General features: G+C 51.9%; 1 protein-coding gene across 5 annotated transcripts in view; it reads right to left on the bottom strand.

Annotated features, from left to right (window-relative positions):
* Window positions 1–21,985, bottom strand: part of VRK3 (VRK serine/threonine kinase 3) — a 34,825-nt gene that overhangs the window by 7,243 nt on the left and 5,597 nt on the right. For 3 of the 5 annotated variants that reach the window (XM_070387258.1, XM_070387260.1, XM_070387257.1), the window contains exons 4-12: window positions 20,405–20,578; window positions 19,953–20,147; window positions 10,864–10,928; window positions 9,550–9,616; window positions 7,898–7,982; window positions 7,517–7,622; window positions 5,094–5,186; window positions 2,263–2,395; window positions 790–910 (exon numbers count right to left, since the gene is read on the bottom strand). In XM_070387258.1, the coding sequence (XP_070243359.1) occupies window positions 790–910; window positions 2,263–2,395; window positions 5,094–5,186; window positions 7,517–7,622; window positions 7,898–7,982; window positions 9,550–9,616; window positions 10,864–10,928; window positions 19,953–20,147; window positions 20,405–20,578 (1,039 nt within the window). The remainder of the gene's footprint in view (window positions 1–789; window positions 911–2,262; window positions 2,396–5,093; window positions 5,187–7,516; window positions 7,623–7,897; window positions 7,983–9,549; window positions 9,617–10,863; window positions 10,929–19,952; window positions 20,148–20,404; window positions 20,579–21,985) is intronic. The other 2 variants (XM_070387261.1, XM_070387262.1) reach the window with 2 other exon arrangements.

The following is a 21,985-nucleotide window of genomic DNA, read 5'->3' as shown; positions in this document are numbered from 1 at the left end:
TCCTGCCCCAAGCCTACCCCACAGCTTGAATCCCGAGCTCTGGACCTGCAGAGCTGCCCTGGGTCTAGTTGTCTACTGTCCACACACGCAGCAGCACCTCCCTTTACAGCCAACAGCCCCTCTGTCTTTGGTGCTGAACCGCGCACCCACCCACACGTACCCCCACTGCCCTCTGTCCTTGGTGCTGAACCACACCACCCAACACTTCGGGTTTTATCTCATTGTCCTTGGTGCTGAACATCTAAAACAGAACTAGCAAGATCTGGTGGTTTCACATGCAGAAGAGAGGGAAGTGTGGACACCAGAGGCCAGTGTTGCCAGATACTGAGGCAAAGCCCAGGCCCAACTGCTGAGGTTGCCCGTGTGTCCCTGTGGGAGTTAATGAATCATGGTGTCCTGCACACCGTGAGCATTTTCTACAGGCCAGGCTCTGTGCTGAGTGCTGTGCACCCAACTCCCTCAAATCCTTCCACCCTGAGGTGGGCGCTAATAGGATCCCTGACACTGGAGGACACTGACGCTTGTGGAGGTTAAGCTGCACCCCACAGCCTGCAGTGGTGGGTGGGATGGGGCCGGAATCTGCAGTGATGAGCCAGAGTCTGACCCCAGGCAGTGTGGCTCCAGAGCCCATGCTCTGGTCCGCTGGAATTGACGCAGAGCACGTGCCTGAGAACTGCACAGGCCAGAGGCTGCCTCCCCCTCTTTTCTGTCCCCTCTTGGGTTCTGAGCTTCTGCCCCACCTGCAGGGGTGCTGGACCAGCACTGGGCTCTGCTGACCCCTAGACTCACTTCTGTTTCAGCTTCACGATCTCCTCGGTGTTGGGAAGGCAGTTTGTCCATGGCAGGGTCCCATAGAGCCACTTCAGCAAACAGTAGCCCAGGGTCTGGAGGTCACTGCGGCGGGAGGGCCCTGGGGAGGAGGGAAGGAACGTGGCCACTCAGGCAGACGTTCTGACACGCCCACCCTCATCGTTTCTCTCTCTCACCAACTCAAGCATGTGCTCACACACGCAACCATCCACATATACTGGCTCTCAACTGTTCATCCACTTTTCACTTGCCTACTCTCACTCTTTCATGAGTCAATTACTCATTCACTCCGTTGGTCATCTCTTCATCCCTGGTTTCACTAGCTCACTCCCTCACCTACTTGTCCTTCATTCATGAACCTATTTGTTCCGTGAATCCTCAGAGCCTCAGGTGACAAGCCCCTTCCCCCATTCTTTTTCGTATTTATTTATTTAGCCTCACTGGCTCTTAACTGGCACGTGGGATCTTTGATCTTCATTGCAGCGTGTGAACTCTTTAGTTGCAGCATGTGGGATCTAGTTCCCTGACCAGGGATGGAACCTGGGGCCCCTGCATTGGGAGCGTAGAGTCTTTGCCGCTGGACAACCAGGGAAGGCCTCCTTCCCATAGTCTTAAATTCCAGACAAGAGTTTGGTTGGGTCCCAGCCCTTGACAGTCCTTGACAGTCCAGTGGAGAGATGTAACAAGGCATGAAGGTACCTAGAAGGATGGCCACTGACCTCAGCCTCACTTGGTAGGGAAGGACAAACAAAGCAGACAGCGGGGTTTGGTTTTCTTACACTTCCTCAATCACATGATTTAAACACTTCACATAAGCATTCGACAAACACTGCGAGCTGACTGTGTTGGACCCTCTGCCACCTGGTGCTGGGGGCACATGCACCATCCCGTCCCTGGGGGACTTAGCGTAATGGGAGGATGCAGGCAGGGACTTCGATGGCCATGGTTTCAAGGGGTTTGGGCAAGAGAGGCCAAGACCTCCTCAAGGCATCTCCTCAAAGTGCGCTCTTCTCTCCCCGTGCACCTGCCCGGGATAATCTCACTCCTGGGCTTCAACTGACAACTTCTGAAATAGCGCTGACATCTGGGTCTCTGTCTAGACCTCACTGGTGTGCTGCAGAGACGGATAGTCAATGGTTTACAACTGGTGTTCAGCACCCCCTCCTGGATGACGTCAGAGCCCCTCTCGCCTTCTAAGTCCACACAGGTCCTGAACGCGAGCCTGGGGACTCGCAGGGCTTCCTGGTAGTCCACCGATCACTGGTGTCAGTGCTGCCCCACAACGCCTGACGCGCGGGGATGCTGTCCGTGGTTCTGACCCCCACCATGGCTCCCCGCCTCAGCGTGACTCCTGCGTTTGGCCACCTGCTGTCCATGGCTGTGACAACCGGGAGCTGCCCTCGTCTGAGCAGCATGTCTCCAAGCTCCTGAACCCCTTCTCTGGCCTCTTACCGCATCCCTTGTGCAGGTCCATGCTAATGAACTCAAGGTGCCCCTCATGTGGGCTCCTGCTGCCTTCGGTGTAGGCCACGTGTCTGCCACCCGGTGAATAGCGGAAGGTGAAGCCGTAGCCTGCCAGGGTCACCTGTGTGCACGTGGGAGAAGGCATACAGTTTGAAGATTAGGAATCTGTATTCTGGAGTCAGAGATTTCAATTGTGGGTGCAATTTGAAACAACTCAATGCCAAACAGTACAGGAGGATGTGGAAAGAACCCAAACCAGTCATTCCTATCACTGCTCAGTCCCAGTTCCCAGAAGTAACCACTAATAGCTTTCTTATATGTTCACCTTCTTTAAATAATCAGCAAACGCATGTGGATAAGGAGGATGCACTGTACTTCCTGTTGGGCACACAGCTTTCTGCACTTTAACAGTGTATTAACTGCAGAGCCAGACAGACCAGACTCCAGTGCCAGCTTGGCCCATTAGTGCCCATACAACTCTGGAGAAATTATGAAACTCTTTGTGCTTTGATTTCTCTATTGGTCAAATGAAGATAATCATAGTCCTTACCTTGCAGGGCTGTGAGGAGGCTTAACTGAGTTTAAAACACAAAGTACTTAGCCACCAGACACTCAGTCAGCCACACTGGCTTTCTAACGGCTACCTCTTATTCTGCTGAATGGAGAGGGGACACCTGTTGGCTTTGTCCATGCGAGACCTACATTCTTCTGGTCAGTTTGTGATGGTTACTTTTGTGCGTCAACCTGACTGGGCCACACGGTGCCTAGACGAGTCGCCAAAGGTTAATCTGGGTATGTCTGTGAGGGTGTGACTGGAGTGGATGGTAGACTGCCCTCTCTAGTGTGTGGGCCTCATCTCATCAGTTGAAGAACAGAACACAAAGGCTTAAGTGAAAGGGAATGCCCCTTGCCTGTCCACTTGAGCTGAACACCAGCATTTTCCTGCCTTTGGGTTTGAACAGAAATACCAACTCTTCTCAGGTCTCGAGTCTGCCACCTTTCAGACTGGAACTCACACAGGTTTCTTCGGGCCTTTGGACTCTGACCAGAAGCACACCATTAGCTCTCCTGTTCTCCAGCTTGCCAACTGCAGATCTAGGGACTCTGAGCTTTTTGAATTTGAGTCAAATTCTTATAGTCTCCCTCTCTCTCTGTATATATACATAGATACATATATATGTGTATGTATGCACACACACACACATTCTGTTGGTTCTGTTTCTTTTTTTCTTTTTGGCCTCCTGCTATGTGGGATCTTAGTCCTCTGACCAGGGATCAAACCCATGACCCCTGTATTGGAAGCTCAGAGTCTTAACCACTGGACTAACAGAGAAGTCCTAGCTTTGCCTAATATGGTTCTAGGATTTTTCTCTGAGACCACCCCTCTCCAACTCAGTCCAAGTGACTGAGGGGGGGCTCACCCAATCTATCTCCACTGGGGTGGCTAAATGGAGGGGACTTAAGCCTCATTTGCTGGTGGTTGTCATCATAGCAAAGAGGGACTGCCTGATAATGAGCAATGCAAACACAAGAAGAGCCCAGAGACGAAGATCCAGTTTCCTAATGACAGGCTCTGAATTTTTAGAATCAGCCACGCCTGAAGCCAGTGAAGTCCTGGATTTTTTCACTCCAAGAAGCAATAAATAGTACCTCCCTGTTTTTAAACTAACCCCCTCTTTTTTTTTTTTTTTTGGCTTAAGGCATGTTACATTTGGTTTCTATCATTAGAAAGAGTAATTATGATTTACTGTAAACACTAATCAGTACGCTATCAGGAGTATATATTGAGGTTTTCCCATTTTACTGTCGGAATCAGTGTTGTCAGGAACACTTTGTACGTGTATCTTTCTTTTCCTCTTATTTTTGGCTGCATCAGGTCTCAGCTGCGGCACTCGGTATCCTCATCGCGGTATGCGGGATCTTTCGTTTGGGGCTTCTCTTTTGTTGTGGTGCATGGGCTCAGTTGGCCTGAGGCACGTGCGATCTCTGCTCCCTGCCGGGGACTGAACCTGTGTCCCCTGCATTGGAAGGTGGATTCTTAACCACTGGACTACCAGGAAGTCCTTGTAATATATCTTTCAATATATGGAATGGATAAATTCCTCACAGAGGAACCGGTAGATCAAAAAACCTATGCAGTTAGCTCCATCAATCTTGCGCAACCAAATGACAGTTGGTGGGCTCTGCTACCCAGGCCCACTGCTACCTCCCACCCCGACAACTGGCAGGGGAGGGGCCCTCTTCTGTGCACTGACTGCCTGTGGAAATGATGACCAATTAGTGTGAAATGCAGGTTTAGCAAATGTTAGGTACTGTACTTGAACCAATAAATGTGAATCCTGCAAAAAGCAAAACAAAAATCCATATACATTTAAAATTTTGATTGCTATAAGAAATTACCTTCCAAAAAGTTTGCCCAAGTACCCTTCCAATAAGTAAAGAATTCCTGTTTCCTCACATACTTATCAGCAAGAGATATTATTTTTCTTTTAATTTTGTCCACCCGAAAGGTAAAAAGTAGTAGTTATTTTAAGTTTAATTTCCATGATTACTAGAATCTAATAATAATTGCGGGAGGTTGAGCATTTTTTCACACATTTAACTGACTTGTGGATTCCTTTTTCTATGAACTGCTTTTCCTATCCTTTGTCCATTTTTCTACTAAGTGGCTTCTCTCTCCTCATTTACTCGAAGAAGCACTTTATACATGATGGATAGCAATTCTTTGCAATAAGCGTTGTGAAATAAAGGCAGGTTTTAAGACAGGCGAGCCCGGGAGCCCAGAGAGCCCCCAGGGAGGGCGAGGATCTGGCAGTTACCTGGCACAGGTTCTCTGGATTCACAAAGATATTCTCAGCTGTCACGTTGCCATGGACGTACTCATTCTCGTGGAGGAACTCCAGGGCATCCAGCTAGGGGAGGAAAGCAAGTGTTTCTGTGAGAAGCGCTGACAACACAAAGAGGCTCTGATGCGAAGCCCTGGAAGGAAACCCCACTGTTGGGCCTGGGGTCACGAGGTCCTGCTTGTCAGGGGCTTGGTAACACTGGTAGATTGCCTGTGTGTGCACTCAGTTGCTTCAGTCATTTCCAACTCTTTCCACCCAGGACTGTAGCCTCCTCTGTCTGTGGGGTTCCCCAGGCAAGAATACTGGAGTGTGCTGCCATGCCCTCCTCCAGGGGATCTTCCCAACCAGAGACTGAACCCGTGTCTCCTGAGTCTCCTGCGTTGGCAGGCGGACTCTATACCCACTGAGCCACCGGGGAAGCCCCGGTGGTGGATTGAGCCTGACTAATTCTGAGTGAAGCATCTGGATGCCCGCTGTGACAGCACACCTAAGAATGTCTTAGAAGACATTAGGGTTTTGAAAAATTCCGTATTAAAGCTGATATTTCATTTCCCATCAATCTCTTGTATTTATTGGGTTGGCCAAAAGTTTGTTTGTCCTCAAGCTGGTACAGGAAAACCCGAATTAACTTTTTGACCAACCCATTATTTCTTAGTTGATCAAAATCTCTGGAGGGGAAACAGTTGGTTACTTATTGACCCTTGCAAAAAAAAACCAACTCACACTCATATATACCAAAGAGGTTTTCTTATTTGTTCAAAGAAGCAGAAATACATTTAGTTGAGCACTTTGTATTTTTATTTCTAGCCCTGACTTTTCCACTGAGCTCTGATTGCATATATTGAACCCCCAGGTGCTCGCCGTATCTTGACTGCAACCCCCTTGACTCCAAGGCTTAACTGCCCAACCCATTCTGCTGCTTCCACAAACACTCCGTCCCCACAGCCCAGCTCCTCCTCAGGCCTGGTCCTCTCTCCTGCCCACCTCACTCAGCCTCCACTGTACCCTCCCCAGCCATCCCCACGTGGCCCACGGGGTCCTTCTACACCCAGAACTGACGCTGCCCCTCCCCTGTCCTCAGTCCTCACGTGGGTTCCCGGTGCCCTCGGGACAGGGGTCCCTGCCCCTCAGCTTGGTGTTCAAGGCCCTGGGTCCTCTGGTCACTGCTGAGCCTCCACACCAACCGCAGCTCCTGCCTTTCACCCTCGACACATCACACGGCAAACACTGCATGTCATACCTTTGGGACCCATCCCGCCAGCTGTTTATTTATATTTCTCATTTAATTTATTTTTATTTATCTTTGGCTGCCCTGGGTCTTCACCACTGTATGAGGGCTTTCTCTACTTGTGGCAGCTGAGGGCTACTCCTTGCTGCAGTGCCCAGGCTTCTCACTGCGGTAGCTTCTCTTGTTGAGGCGCACAGGCTCTACAGCATGGGCTCAGTAGCTTCGGTGCACGGGCTTAGCTGCCCTGCATGGCATCTGGGATCTTCCCGGACCAGGATCGAACTCACGTCCCCCGCGCTGGCAGACAGCGTCTTAGCCACTGTGCTACCAGGGGAGTCACTGTGTGTGTATCTGGCTGTTCCGGGTCTCACGTGTGGCAAATGGGATCTTCGTTGTCACATGCGGGGTCTTTAGTTGCGGCATGCGAACTCTTAGTTGCAATATGTGGGATCTAGTTCCTGGAGCAGGGATTGAACCCGGGGGGGCCCCTGCGTTGGGAGGGAGGAGCCTTAGCCACTGGACCCCCAGGGAAGTCCCCCCTCCAGCAGTTTAAGTTAGGTCCTCTTCTCCGTCACAGCATGGGGACACTTCTCTCCAGAGCACTTTCACTATTGGTGCAACTGTGGCTTAAACTCACCCTGTCCCAGCAAACATAGAAACCATGTCTGTGCTGCCCCGCACTGCACTCCCAGGCCCTGGGACGGTATCTGACACTCAGCAGGGACAGCATAAATATTTCATGGAAGGATGGATGGAGGAAGGAATGAATGACAGATGTCCTGTGCGCTCTCCCCCACACGAGCCTTTGCCTAAGCTACTTCCTTGGGCTAGAACGCTCTCCCCATGCATTTCCACTCCCATTCTACCCAGCACCTTGCTATTCTCCACTCTTGGCTTAGAAATAAACTCCACCAGGAAGCACAACCAAACCCCTCAATTTAGGCTGGGACCCTTCCTCAAACTCCCACAGCCTCCTGAACATCCCTCATGGCAATACTTATCACTCTGGTTCTAATGGTCTGGGGTTCAGCTGTGCCAGTCACCCTGCATGCCCCAGTGCCCAGCAGGGGCAGATGCGGGCTGAATGTGTCAAAGGGCAAACAGACTGATAAACTAGGACCCAGGGCAGCATGCCCTGGATGGGAGCCTGAGACCCTCCAGTACCTACCAGCCGGCAGGCCATCTGGAACACAGACCTCACCGACATCACGTGCTTTGGGAAGTCATCCAGGATCGACTGAAGGCTCCTCCCCAGGGTGGGAAACACCAAGAACCTGGAAGACACGGGCGTCCCAGGAGGTGGGAGAGAGGACCGGGGCGGGGACAGAGTATCATTCACCAAGGAGGGACTCTGGCTGGGGACTACCAGGTCCCAGTCCAGGGTGAGATGAAGGGTTGGATGGGTGGGGGATAGGTCTGGCTCAAAGCTGCGGGAGGGAGGAAGGAAGCGACTAACTGGCCAGTGGCTCTAGGGTCCCAGCCACACCTGGGCATGAGACAGAGAGACAGGAAGCAGCCAGCAAAGCGAGTGCCAGGTGAAGTGACTCACCTGTACTTGTCCTGGTGAACGCCGAAACCGACGCAGGTGGGGATGGCCAGCTGGGGGACTGAGTACAGCTTCTTCCACTGGTTCACTGCGGGAGGTAGGGGCCAGAGAGGTCAGGGCCCACCTGGCCCCACACCCACTGCAGACCACAGCCCATTCTGAGACTTGAAGCAGAACGCACCTGAGTCCCGGCCAGACCCTGGGTCTCCTGGTTAGAGACACTGTTTCTCTGGGTGGGTGAGGGCTAGGGGGGAATGACGGCGGGTGTGAAGGTGGTTTTGAGAAAGCACTGACAAGTCTGGAGTGAATGGAGTGGGGAAGAGTGACCGTGTAACCCATGAATTCTCACACAGAGCTAATGAGATCGGGAAAAGTGTAAACTGGTCACTGTGTCACTAGATGTCTGACCACCTTTCAGGAGCTCAGCTGGATGGTAGACATGGAGCAGTGTGCGGATGAAAGTTTAATAATTGGTTGTTCAGGAAAAAAAATAGCCCTGATTTATGTTTGTGGACTTTCGTGGTGTAAATGTTTCCCAGTACAGCCAGTTACAAGCTACCAATGTGGTATCACCGAAGATAGAGAGTTGGGGTGAGAGGCAGTAGCATGCCCTTATATGGTATTTCCAACACACGGATACAGTGAATGGAAGCAACTTCAAGGGATAGATAATAGGGACTTCCCTGGTGGTCCAGTGGTTAGGGCTCCGTGCATTCACTGCCAGGGTCCAGTTCAATTCCCGGTCAGGGAACTAAGATCCTACATGCCACACAGTCTGGCCAAAAAAAAGCACAGATTATAGATGACAGGTAATGGAAAATGTAGACAAATAATAAGGAAGCGATAAGCTTCGAGTGCTTATTACCCTTGCTCCTCTCTTTTTTACATTTTATTTCTGGCTGTGTGGGATCTTGGTTGCTGTGAGGTCTTTGCTCTAGTTGTGGCGAGCTGGGGCTCCTGTCTGATGTGGAGCACGGGCTCTACGGTGCGGGCTTCAGTAGTTGCGGTTCCCGGGCTGTAGAGCACAGGCTCAGCAGTGGTGGTGCATGGGCTTAGATGCTCTGCAGCGTGGGCGATCCTCCTGGGTCAGGGATCAAACCTGTGTCTCCTGCATTGGCAGGCGGATTCTTTACCACTGAGTCACCAGGGAAGCCCACTCTTGTTCTTAACCTGATTGTAAATGGATATAATTAATTATTTATTTGGCTGTGCCAGGTCTTAGTTGCGGCATGGGAATTCTGAGTTGAAGTGCAGCATTCAAACTCTTAGATGTGGCCTGCGGGATCTAGCTTCCTGGCCTGTGGGATCTAGCTTCCTGACCAGGGACTGAACCTGGGCCCCGTCCACTGGGAGTGGTCTTCACCTCTGGACCACGAGGGAAGTCTCTGGTACAGTTAGTTTATGACGGCTGTGTTTTAATAACTGGCTTACAGTATTTTTGAAAATGTAATACTCGGCTCTCAAGAGCTGGGACGATGAGCCAGCCTCAGGCCATGTCTGTTGCCTGTCCCCTGAGGCCCGAAGGGTGACGGGAGCAAACCCGGGCCTTGAATTTCACCCCCACCCTTCCCAAACCTTCAGATTATAGAGCCAGTTGTTCTGACCAAGCTGGTACCGCCAAACTCACCCCACCTGCCCACTTCCCTGAGGAATACCTTGCAAAGGCTTGGCAGCCCGCTGGAAGAAGTTCTGTTCATTGAACAAGCGCCCATCCTTGGCATCCTAGTTGGGGAGGGGAGGGGAAAAGGCTGTCACGCTGGAATCTCACAGGCAAGGGCTCCCAGATTATCACTGGCCGTGGGTCATCCCAGGGTAATGCCAGCAACACCCTAGGTTGCTTCATGTGACCACGTATCAGAGACTTTGAGTTACTGCTTAGGTTCTTTTTCTTTTACGACAGGATCCACAAGTTTTCCCTAGATACAGGCCCTTCAGCTAAACACTACATTTTTGCAGTCTCCCTTGCAGCGAGGAATGGCCACACAATCAAGTTCTGGCCAATGGGGATGTGAGCAGAAGAGAGATGGGCAACTTTCAGGTTATGCTCTTAAAGGGCTAGGGCAGGCTCTCCCTTCTCTTCTCCTGTTCCAGCTGGCTGGAATGCAGATGAGATGGCAGGAGCTGGAGCAGCCATTTCAGCCCATGAGATGATTATAGGTTGAAGTTTGGAGCAACAAGAGAGAAGGAAACTAACCCCTTGTTTATGGAACCACCATGTCAGCCCTGGGCCACAGCCCCAGACTTTTAAGTGAAAGAGCAATAAAATATTATTTTTGTGTAAGCCATTACTAACATTGGGTCACTTTTCCCAAGCAGTCAACCCAAATACTTTAATTAAATACAACTAGTAAAGCTGGGTTCTTAAGAGCACAGGATCAAAGAGAGCTGAATTCAAATCCCAGCTCTGACATTCATTCATTCTTTCTATAAAGCACCTATTATGTGCCTAGTATTCTTTTGGGTATTGGTGATACAGCAGTGAACAAAGCAACTTGCCCACTGGTGCCCCTGGGCAAGTGACCAAGATTTTATTTTCTCATCTGTTAAATGGGGGCACACGGTGACTATCCTAAAGGTTTGATTATGAACCAGGGTTGGGCACAGAACAAGCTCTCAGCAAGTAGGTGCTATTACTCATCTGTGAGTCTGGCTCCGGAGCCCTCACTCCAAATCACTCACAGGCCCTCCATCTAGATCCAAGGGAGGGCACCTGAACTAGCTGTCCCAGTTTTTGGGTGCTTGTGAAGATCACACGGCCAGAAAACATCCGAGTCAGGTCTTGGGGACCTGACTGCAGCCTCTGGGGGCTCCGTGTCGGAGAGCCCGAGGCCAGAGGAAGGTGTGCCCCGCCCAAGGCCCCACTGCTCCCTGCTGGCCAAGGCTGTGCTCTTTGGCCCGTCCAGCCCAGCCCAGCCCAGCCCTCCCCTCCGCTCCCCTCAGGGCTGCCCACCCCACCTGGGCCCACTCACTAGTTTAAGTGAGAATCTTTGTTTCTGGGGACTTGACTCGCTGCCAGTGGTGGAGTCAGACTCAGCTGTGGATGGACAAAATGAGCGAGGTTATCATCTGCAGGGAAGATGAGGGTCACTGTCCTCCGAGTAATGAGCAGCAGTTGTGGTTAATGAGTTCCCACGGGGTCAAGAGACCCGAACCTTCTCATTTTCAAACAGCTTCTTTCTTTCTACCTCTTTCTCTAATACACAGCTGTGCACACTTGTGGGTTCCCCTAGCGAATCACTGAGCCTGGGGGGTGGTCCTGAAGCCCCTGACTCAGCCGCTGTATGCATGTGTCTGCATATACGGGTGTGTGGCTGAACCACACTGACTCCATCTTGTCAGGGCCATCTTAGGCCCACTCTTCTGCCCCCTCCCCTTTCTTAGCCACTGAGCTTTTGCTTATGAGGAGTGTACCCAAACCAGCTGCGTTACTCATTAACTGTTGCCTTCCTCTGAAAACTGGAAGAACACCTTCTGCTGACACAGATGGTTAATGGTTCATGAGGAATAATGGTCATGAGATCCCTGGGGGAGGAACCCCCTGGTTCCTGTTGGCTTAGACGTGCTTCTCCCTCAGTAGCCGGATTCTATCTTTAGCTTCGTCCCTTTTAAATCCCTCTGCACCCCTCTGGCAAAACACAGCGCAGTTGCAAATGCTTCTGGATTGCTGACCACTGAATCCTATCCATATGTAAGTTACCCACGATAATCTTCATAACTGTACTTTATGTTCCTTGTTTTTTTTGGCGGTGCTGGGTCTCAGTTGCCACACTCACACTCTCTAGTTGTGGTGTGTGGGCTCGGAAGTTGCAGGCTTAGCTGCCCCGCAGCACGTGGGAACTTATGCGATCTTAGTTCCCAGACCAGAGATTGAACCCGCATCCCCTGCATTGGAAGGTGGCTATCTTAACCACTGGACCCATAGGAAAGTCCCTCCACTTCGTTTTTCTCTTTTTTAAATCTCAAGGTTCCTTCTCAGGTCAGGGGATACTATTCATTATTCCTGTCTTTTACCACTATATAAGCTCCCTCCCCTTGGGGGAGGGCTCCTGCAGCATCCTTCAGCCCCTCAGGGATCCCCTGAGCTCCAAGTGCCAGGGCGGCCGGTATGCAAAGGCTGATGGCGGGGGCGGGGGGGGGGTGGGGGGGTGGGGGGCGGGGGGGGGGTGGGGGGGTGGGGGGTGGGTATGGGATAGGAAGGCCCAGTGGTGGTGGCCTAGCACAGAACCATACTGAAGGACCACTTCTGCTCCAAAGCCCAGAGCTCCAGCTGAGGCCCCCCCTACCCGTTTCTCCCGCTTCGTCCCCACTTCCTTCCCTTCCCATCTTTAGGTGTCGATCTCCCCTGGGGCACTTCCTCGTAAACATTCTTCGAGCTCGGCCCTTTGTGCTTAATTACAGACCCTGCAAGGCTTCTGTCCTGTGCCAGGTGTGCACTTTGCACACATTGTTTCCTTTACGGCTCGTGACAGCCCAGGGAAGGTCTGTGTGCTCAGTCGCTCAGTCGCCTCCAACTCTTCTGCGACCCCATGGACTGTGGCCCGCCAGGCTCCTCTGTCCATGGGGTTTTTTAGGCAAGGATACTGGAGCGGGTTGCCATTTCCTCCTCCAGGGGATCTTTCTGGCCCAGGGATCAAACAAGAATCTACTACCATAAAATTATGGTGATTGTCATTAGCTATATTAAATATATATATATAGGCTGCACTGGGTCTTAGTTTCAGTATGCAGGCTCAGCTGCTCTGCGGCATGTGCGATCTTAGTGCCAGGGATAGAACCCACGTCCCATCCATTGGAAGCGCAGTTTTAACCAGTGGACCACTGGGGACGTTCTCATTCTTTTTTTTAAAAAAAGAAACAGAAAAATTTTATCCAAGCCAAATTTGAGGATTACAACCTGGGAAGAGTATCTCAGAAAGCTCTGAGAACTGTTCCGTGTTCCCACTTCACGGATGAGACCAGACAGCTGAAGCTTAGAGAGGCCACGTGACACGGGAGGCTCTGTGCCAGGCAGATCTGGGCCAAGCCCAGGCCCTCCGTCAGCTCTGTGTGACTTGGTGTCACCCAGGCTCACCCCCTGGGCCTCTCTGCTCCACGTCAGTAAAGCAGGAGCAATGAAGCTCACCCCGGAGAGTGGATGCAACGGTTCAGAGGGCAGGAACAACAGTGGTGCCACTGAGCAGGAATCGCAGCCAGCTTCCTTTCTTCCTGGCTGTGCTGCATGGCTTGTGAGATCTTAGTTCCCCGACCAGGGACTGAACCTGGGCCCTCAGCAGTGAGTGCAGAGTCCTAACCACTGGGCCGCCAGGGAATCCCTCAGTGTCACTTTTTTTTTTTTTAATGTTTATTTATTTGGCTATGCCAGCTCTTAGCTGCAGCACGTGGGATCTAGTTCTCTGACCAGGGATGGAACCCGGGCCCCCTGCCTTGGGAGTCTTAGCCGCTGGACCACCAAGGAAGTCCCAGCTTCACCCTTCATATGAGCCACTCAATGACCCTCTTCCCAGCTTCAGAGCCCGGCACCAGTCTGGGCATGCCGGGAGCACTCAATATGTGGCAGCTTTTAATATCATCAGCTGAGGGCCCACAGCTGGTAAGTGGCAGAGCGGCCTTGGCCGAGACACAGTTCATTCTGGAGTTTGTGAACTGAACTATCGCCCAGGGTCCCAGGGGCCCTCTGCATCATCCTTTTTTCTCGTCTTCCCCACCCTTCCTAACCACCCAGGCTGCGGTCGTCTAAGACACTGAAATAAAGGGCAGGGAGGTGGTAAAGTGACTGAGAAGCCACGCTTGCCCACAAGAAGCTCCGGCTGGAGCAGGGCGGGAACCAGGGCTTACTGAGTCAAGGCCGAAGGTGACCTGAGCTTGGCCTTTAGGAGGGAAACTTAGGAAGGTGCTGGATCTCGGGGGAAAGGGGGTCCTCCTCACCTGTGAGGAGGGGGCTGGGAGAATCTTCGAGGGGCAACCAGGAAATGGCCGGGGCACCTCGTAGGCGTAATAGCAGGATCTGTCTCACAGAGTCACCTCGAGGTCTGAGGGTAAGTACCACTCAATCAACCATTCGATGAAAGCGTTATCCTACGTGCCCAACACTTGGAAGCAGGTAGGAGAGCTGGCAATTTAAATACATTTTCCCTGCGCTGCTCTGCAGATTACAAAGGGCTTTTCTCCTCCACTCTTCTAACCATCCCTCCCGCCGACAGCTGGAGAGCCAGCTGGGAAACTCCCATTACAGACAGGAGCGAGCAGAGACCCAGGAAGGGCAGTGGACGTGGCCGAGGCCCCTGGAGAGCCTGGATGTAAACCCCTGGAGCTCCAGATGCTGTGACCTGGGAGACCCCTGATGGATGTATGGAAGGTCCCTACATGTGCCAAAGGCAGACAAGAGTGTGGCAGGCAGGCAGGTGAGAGCCTCCGATCGCCAAGAGACAGGTGACCTTGAACTTGGAGCAAGAATGCCATGCTGGCATACATCATAACCACAATAACTGAGAATTCCCTGGTGGTCCAGTGGCTAGGACTCGGTATTTCCACTGTGAGGGCCTGGATTCAATCCCTGGTTGTGGAACTAAGATCTTGAAAGCCTCTCAGTGTGGCCAAAACCCCCAATCCCACCCCACCAAAACAAAAACAAAAAAAAAACCAGAATGACAACAGGCAGCACTCATATGCTGCTTGCTGTCTGCATTATTCTACTCATTTAACTCTCCAACGACAACCCTGTGAGGTCAATATTAAAGCTCTCCATTTTGCAGGTGAGCCGGGTTGGGAATCCGCCTTCCAATGCAGGGGACGCGGGTTCGATACCTGGGTGGGGAACCGGGATTCCACATGCCGTGGGGCAACTAAGCCCATGTGCAAGACTAAGACCTGACGCAGCCAAGTGAGTGAGTGAGTGAAAGTCGCTCAGTCGTGTCCGACTCTTTGCGACCCCATGGACTGTAGCCTGCCAGGCTCCTTTGTCCATGGAGTTCACCAGGCAAGAATACTGGAGTGGGCAGCCATTCCCTTCTCCAGGGGATCTGCCCGACCCAGGGATTAAACCCATGTCTCCTGCATTGCAGGCAGATTCTTTACTGACTGAGCCACCAGGGAAGCCCAAGTAAATAAACAAATGTGCGTGTTTTTTTTTTTTAAAGAACAGTGATTCCACCTGAGGATTACTAGCCGACGGTCTCTCCGTCTTTGGAAGGTACTCTGGGACAGCCTGACTCAGTGGTTCTCAACGGTGGGCGGTTCTGCCCCCACAGTGGGCATCTGTCAATGTCTGGGGACAGTTCCAGTTGTCATGAGGAGGACAGGGGACTACTGCTCCTGGCAGCTGGTGGGTAAAGGCCGAGGATGCTGCTAGACACCCTATTGTGCACAGGACAGTCCCCACAGTGAACGCCAAGGGTGCTGAGGCTTAGAAACCCTGGCCTAATTTATAAGAGGGTAAACGGCATACTTAAAACGAGCTCTAAGGGACCCCAGGGGGAACCCATGGAAAAGACAGGCAACAATTCCCCCCAAAGCAGCTGAAACTGAGGACCAGGGAGAGGCTCAGGCATGCTGCTGGGAAAAACACACGGGTGTGTTAAGGGGCTGCAAGTGGAGGTTCTAGAACCACACACTTTGCAGGTGTGAGTAAATTAAGGGCCTTGTGCTGTGGGGCTGTCCCGGAGGATCCAGGGGGGCCCCGGTGTAATCAAGGGCTTTCCAGGTGGCACTAGTGGGTAAAGACCCCGCTGGCCAATGCAGGAGATGTGGGTCCAATCCCTGGGTCGGGAAGATCCCCTGGAGGAGGAGATGGCAACCCACTCCAGTATCCTTGCCTGGAGAATCCCATGGACAGAAGAGCCTGGCGGGCTATAGTCCATGGAGTCTCAGAGTCGGACACGACGGAAGCAACTTAGCACGCACACACACAGGGTAATCACAAGGGTCCTTAGAGGGAGGCAAGGGGAGATCTGACCACAGAGGAGGAGAGGGCGATGTGATGGCAGAAGCAGAGGCTGGGGTGATGTTGCGCTTTGAGGATGAAGGGGCCACAAGCCGAGGAACGCAGGCAGCCTCCAGGAGCTGAACAGGCAAGGAAACGGATTCTCCCCTGGAGCCTCTGGCAGGACCAGCCCTGCCCACATCTTTTTATTTTTTTGGCCACGCCGCAAGGCATGCAGGATCTTAGTTCCCCAACCAGAGACTGAACCTCTGCCCCGGACAATGGAAGCCTGGAGTCTTAACCCCTGGACCACCGGGAAGTCCCTCTGCCCATGTCTTAACTTTAGCCCCGTGAGACCGATTTCAGACTTGGGACCTCCACAACCAGAAGAGAATAAATGTGTGCTGTCTTCAGCCATTAAGATTGTGGTGATTTGTGATAGCGGCCACAGGAAGGGACTACAAGGCGTGTATAGGCACAGAGCCGGAGGGTGGGCCTGAACTTGAATCCTAGCTGCTTCTAGGGAGCAGCTCTCCACACACACCGAAGTGAGCAGCTGCAGAAACGGATGTAGAAGCCTCTAGACTGGTCCTCCCAAATTGTGCCAGGGAGACCAGGGAGGGTGATGTTACAATTCAGTGTTTGACAAAGAGAGAGTGCCATCTCACAGGGCTGTTACGGGAGTAAGACGGGAGTAAGACGAGTTGGTGAGTTAACAGACATAAAGGACTTAGCAGGGGGCACCCAGAGGAGGCCGGGAGTGGAGGCTGCTGTAATACAAATCACCATTCTGGTTGCTGCTGTTGTTTTACTGTCAGTTTTCAACTACGTCCTCCCGACTGGTGCAGACTGGCTGAAGCCAGGGGCACCATCCTGGGGTAACACCGCCCTGAAGCACATCCACACGCAGCCCCCCGCCCCACTGTGCCCACGCCAGCACCTGGGCCTGGCACCAGGTGGGTATCTGCAGAAAATGATGACACTGGCAGGCTGGGAAGGGGTTTGCTCTTTTCATCAAACAACCCGAGCCACGAAGGTGAAGACACGCGGCCCAGAGCCTGACCTTCCACTGCGGGTGCTGGGGTGAGGCCATGGGTGGCTTCCGCCTTCAGACGCCTCCTGCCTTGTGTGCCTTTCTCCCTCTTCCCTCCCCACCCCCTGGGGCTCTCCCCATCTTTCTCCCTCCAGCCGGGTCTGCCAATCTTGGTTACTGTTGAGCGGCACCACTAACAGACACCTGTGGCTGGGCTTGTCCTTCATGAGGTTCATTACCCTGACCCCACACAGATCGCGCTCTGCACCCAGCGTCCCTCTCCTCCTACACTTTCTGTAGCAGCCTGCATTTCAGAAAGAAGGTCATGGGCTGATAACTTCAGGGACACCACGCCCGGCTGCTGAGCTGCCTGATGTTAGCTGCAGTCGTTTTGAAATTTTGCAAAGAAAGAAAAACAAAAAGGTAAGATCTTCACTGGGATATAAAACCTCTCCCTATTCACCAGAGAGGGGAGCGCAGTTCTTGAAGTGCTTGCCTGCTGTGATAAAGCTAATTCTTCTATTTCCTTCAAACCCTGTCTCTGTAATTTTTTTTATCCAGCATCGATGGACAGAGGGGGGTCAAGATTTTGGTAACACTCCCTCTATCCTCTTCTCACTCCTTCTCATTCAGATTCCCTCCTCTTCCCTCCCTCCCTCCCCGTCTTGTGGTGTAATGCTTATGAAGCCAGAACACCTAGGTTCAAGTCCCAGTTCTGCCACTTTGAGGCCATGTGACCTTGGGTGAGTGGCTTCCCCTCTCTGTGCTCCAGTGGTAGGATGAGGTAACATGAGTGTCTCCCCCTAGCATGGCTAGGAGCAATAAGTGGCCCAGAACAGTGTCCGGCAGGGAGTGCAAGCTCCCGAGTGTCCCTTCACGCTCCCCTCTCTCTCGCCCGTGCCTTCTGTCCCTCCACGCCTAACTCTGCCTCTGCCTGACAAGATCCCTTTACAGTTTTCCAAGCTCACTGCCTCTGTCCCTTCTAGTGCTTTGGGGTCAACAGCCCCAGGAGGCGAGCAGGACACTCTCACTTTTCCACCGGGGACGCTGAGGGACAGCTGCTTGCCCAGGCTCACTGGGTGCACCAGAGCCGAGTCACGGCTCTATCCGGGTCTGTCTCCAACGCCCAGGCTCTATGGCAGGACAACCAACCTGAGGCTCAGAACTGCCTGCACGAGTGTCTGCCTGGCACTTCCAAGTCCAAGGTTTCCTCTCCAAATCCAAATTTCTGGCTTTTCCTGACAACTTGGAAGCTCTCTGGAGCCAGGGCTAGTCATCAACACCTCTGGATTTCATTTTCCTCATCGAGAAAACAGGGATGATGACCATACTGACATCATGAAGCTGTTGTGAGAATTAAACTGATTAATGTGAAGCAAACATATGTCCATGTGAAAACCTATACACACACATGTTCACAGCAGCATTATTCATCACGGCCCAAAGTGGACACACTTAAAACCAACCGATAAATAGAACCAGATGTGACACAGATACATCTTATTCAGCCATAAAACAAAAGGCAGTTCTGACAAAGGCGACAGTGTGGGATGGACCTTGAAAACATCGTGCTGAGGAGAAGTCAGACACAAAAGGCCACCCAGTGTATCACTTCATTTGCCCGAATTGTCCAGAACAGGCAAATCCATAGAGACATAAAGTAGATTAGTGGCTGCCAGGGGATGAGAGTGACTGTTAGAGGTACAGGGTTTCCTTTTGGGGTGACAGAAACATTCTGGAACTAGATGGCGGTGATGGTTGCACACCATCATGAATCTGCTAAAACCCACTAAATTGTAGACTTTAAAATGGTGAATTTTATGTTATATGAATTTTATCTCAATTTTTTTAAAAGGCAAAAAAAAAATCTCACAAAACCACATAAAGTTCTTACTTAGACAGGGTCTGGGTCTGGAGTATGTACATGGTAAATGTCAGGTTGATTAAGACTAATATTTCCAGCGCAGTTATTTTTTTCTTCATTGAAACAAGGTGTCGGACTGCATTTTTTTGTTTACATGCTGCTGCTGCTGCTAAGTCGCTTCAATCGTGTCTGACCCTGTGTGACCCCATAGACGGCAGCCCACCAGGCTCCCCCTGGGATTCTCCAGGCAAGAACACTGGAGTCGGTTGCCATTTCCTTCTCCAATGGACTGCAGCGCACCAGGCTCCTCCGTCCATGGGGGTTTGTTTACCTACTGACAGTTTTTAAGCTCGGCCCTGCTTCTTCCCCTTCTGCTGATAAAGCCTGGAGCTCCCTCTTTTGCTAATGGTGGAAATTCAAACCACACGAAGCTCTGGCTCATGTAGACTCCTCACCCCCACCTTACCTCTTAACCACAATAAAAACCTGTGCTGGGTGCTTGTCCTTGTTCTTGTAGAGCTGTTCCCTGCCCCCGACCTCATATCATAATGCAAGCAATAAACCCTTCATATTCTCATTCACTGATTCCGACCAACGTTCAGGGGCAGGGTCCATCCTATCTCTGGTGGCAGAGATGGGCTTCTCAGGTGGTGCTAGTGGTAAAGAATCCGCCTGTCAGGGCAGGAGACATAAGAGACGCAAGTTCAATCCCTGGGTCAGAAAGACCCCTTGGAGGAGGGCATGGCAACCCACTCCAGTATTCTTGCCTGGAGAAGCCCATGGACAGAGGAGGTCGGTGGGCTACATTCCATAGGGTTGCAAAGAGTCAGACACAACTGAAGCGACTTAGCATGCATGCATCCATCCTATCTCTGCAGGGCGGACAGAACAGTCATCAGTGTCCTTATCTCCCGGCCACACTGGGCTTGCACTCCCGTGTGAGGACAGGAGCAGCCTCTACACAAGGCACAAGCTCTGTGGTTGGCCATAGTCCCCACCACTCCCAGTCGCCTGACTCCCCCCCTCCTGCTCCTACCTACTCTACCTGCCGGGTAGCTGCAGGCACCTACGCTGTAGGTGACTACGTCTGCAGTCCCAAATCTACGAGAAAGCTGCCTTGAGGCAGGTCTGCTGCTGGGATACACTTTCATCTCTGTTCTCAGAAAGGGGTTCTCTCCCCTCTGCCTGGGCTCCAAGACGGCCCACCCAGCCCAGCACCTGCCCGCCTGTGCACACAGTGTACCTTCATAGAGAATGCCCTGGTCATCCCTGGTCTGCAGGCATCTCAGCTTCCAGTGCTGCCCACTCTTGTCTGTCAGCACCGTCCCCACTGGCAAAGCCTCCAGTGAGGCGGTCATCCGGCTTCGCTTCAGGGTCTGAGGGCTCTGTCTGGTCGTCTGAGGGCTGCTACGGGGAGTTGGGGATCTGCTCAGGTGCCCTGCAGGAGGATGGTCAGAATAAAGCAAAGGCAGCCGTGGGGATGGCAGGGAGCTGTGAGCAGGGAGGGGAGAGGTCAGCTCCGGCCATGGAGAGATGGACTGCAAGGGCAGCCTGTAGGCAGGGCGGCGGGGGAGGATGCTGGGAGGAGGGTCCAGCAAGGGGGATGCAGGCCTGAGCAGAGGCATGATGCCCCACTGGCAGATGCCCCTCCTCTCCCCTCACCGAGAGTCAGGCCAGGTTGAGTGAAACTCTCACCTTTGGGTTTCCCACTGGTACTCAAGGTGTCTTCAGATCCAGAACTCTTGCCTTCTGAGGGGAGGGGTAAGGAGGGGGAGGCAGCATAGCTGCACCATTTCACTTTCTTGGAAGATGTTTCAGAACTGGTGTTCGTCTTTCTCCTTGAGCCTAGAGAGGCAGCCCGAATGCAGACTGCAGTTACAAAGGTCCTTTCCAGGAACCATTAGACCAGAAACCCTGAGATCAAATTCAACCACTCTTTTCCCTTTGACCCTCACAGCCAACTTCTACTTCCATCACCTGAATAATCTAAGCAAACTCTCCCTCTTAGTTATTCTCTTCATGGGTCGGAACCCCTTTTACATCCTAGAGCACTGTGTGGTCTCCTTTACATAATCTCTTCAGATCTATCTTCCAATTCACTATTCTCCCTTAAGCTGTGTCTAGTCCACAGCCTAAACCATACTATGAGTTTCTGATTGCCATAATGTTATTTATTTGGTTGTGCTGGGTCTTAGTTGCAAGAAGGGATCTAGTTCCCTGATCAGGGAGTGAATCTAGGCCCCCTGTGCTGGGAACACAGAGTCTTAGCCACTGGACCACCAGGAAGTCCCAATATTTATTTTTATTATCATAGATTTTATTTGGTTCTTTAAAATTCTGCCTCATCAATTCTAACTAGTTTTTGTTCCTTCATTATCAATAAGATTTCTCTGCACCCAAATCTGTGCCAGGCATGGTCCTGGGTGCTGTGCAAACAACAGGGTTACAAACCACAATCAACGGAGCTTACAAACCAGGATAAACTCCTCTCCTTCCAGAGCTCAAAGCTGCACAGTAATATAAATGAGTAAAACAATATATTTAGGGCTTCCTTGGTGGCTCAGTCGGTAAAGAATCTGCCTGTGATACAGAAGACTGTCTGAAGTGCAGGAGATGCAGGTTGGGTCCCTGGGTTAGGAAGAGCCTCTGGAGAAAGAAATGGAGCAGCAGGAAAGTCCCCTGACTTTGTTTTAATAGGATCCTTTGGACTGCCACTTGAAGAGAACCGCAGGTGATGGAGAAGCAGGGACAGCAGGGAGAAAAAAGCTTCTACGACAATACTGGTGTGGGTGAGATGGACCAGGGTGGTGGGAGGAAGTGGTCTGATTCGGCCGTGATTTTTAAAGGGAGAGCTGATGAGATCTGCTGGAGGGCTGCAGCTGTGGGGTGGGATAGAAAGAGAACTGGAGGATGACTCTAAGGTCTGAGAAATTGGACAAACTGAGTTGCTGTTACCTTGATGGAGAAATCTCTGGAAGGGGCAGACGGGGCGGCAGGCCTATCAAAAGGTTGGTTCTGGGCACGTGGAGACATGTATGGGACATCCAATAGATGTCAAGCGGGCAGTCTGATTTATATGGATATAGATTTCAGGGGAGGAGTCAAGCTGGAGACAGAAATGAGTCAATGTCTAGTTTAGAGTCGTGAGTCTGCTAAAGATACCTGAGTAGAGAGAGACTGAGTAGAGAGAGTGAGCCTGAGCTCTGGGCTTTAGTATCCACACGGGGTCTGGCCAGCTGCAAAGGCGTCTGTGGCCTCTTCCTAGATGCACGCGCA

This window comes from Bos mutus, chromosome 18 (genome assembly GCF_027580195.1).
Source record: "Bos mutus isolate GX-2022 chromosome 18, NWIPB_WYAK_1.1, whole genome shotgun sequence".
In the NCBI taxonomy this organism is placed as follows: domain Eukaryota; kingdom Metazoa; phylum Chordata; class Mammalia; order Artiodactyla; family Bovidae; genus Bos; species Bos mutus.
The sequence above is the reverse complement of the archived record's forward strand: the minus strand, read 5'-3'. Positions and strand labels throughout refer to the sequence as shown.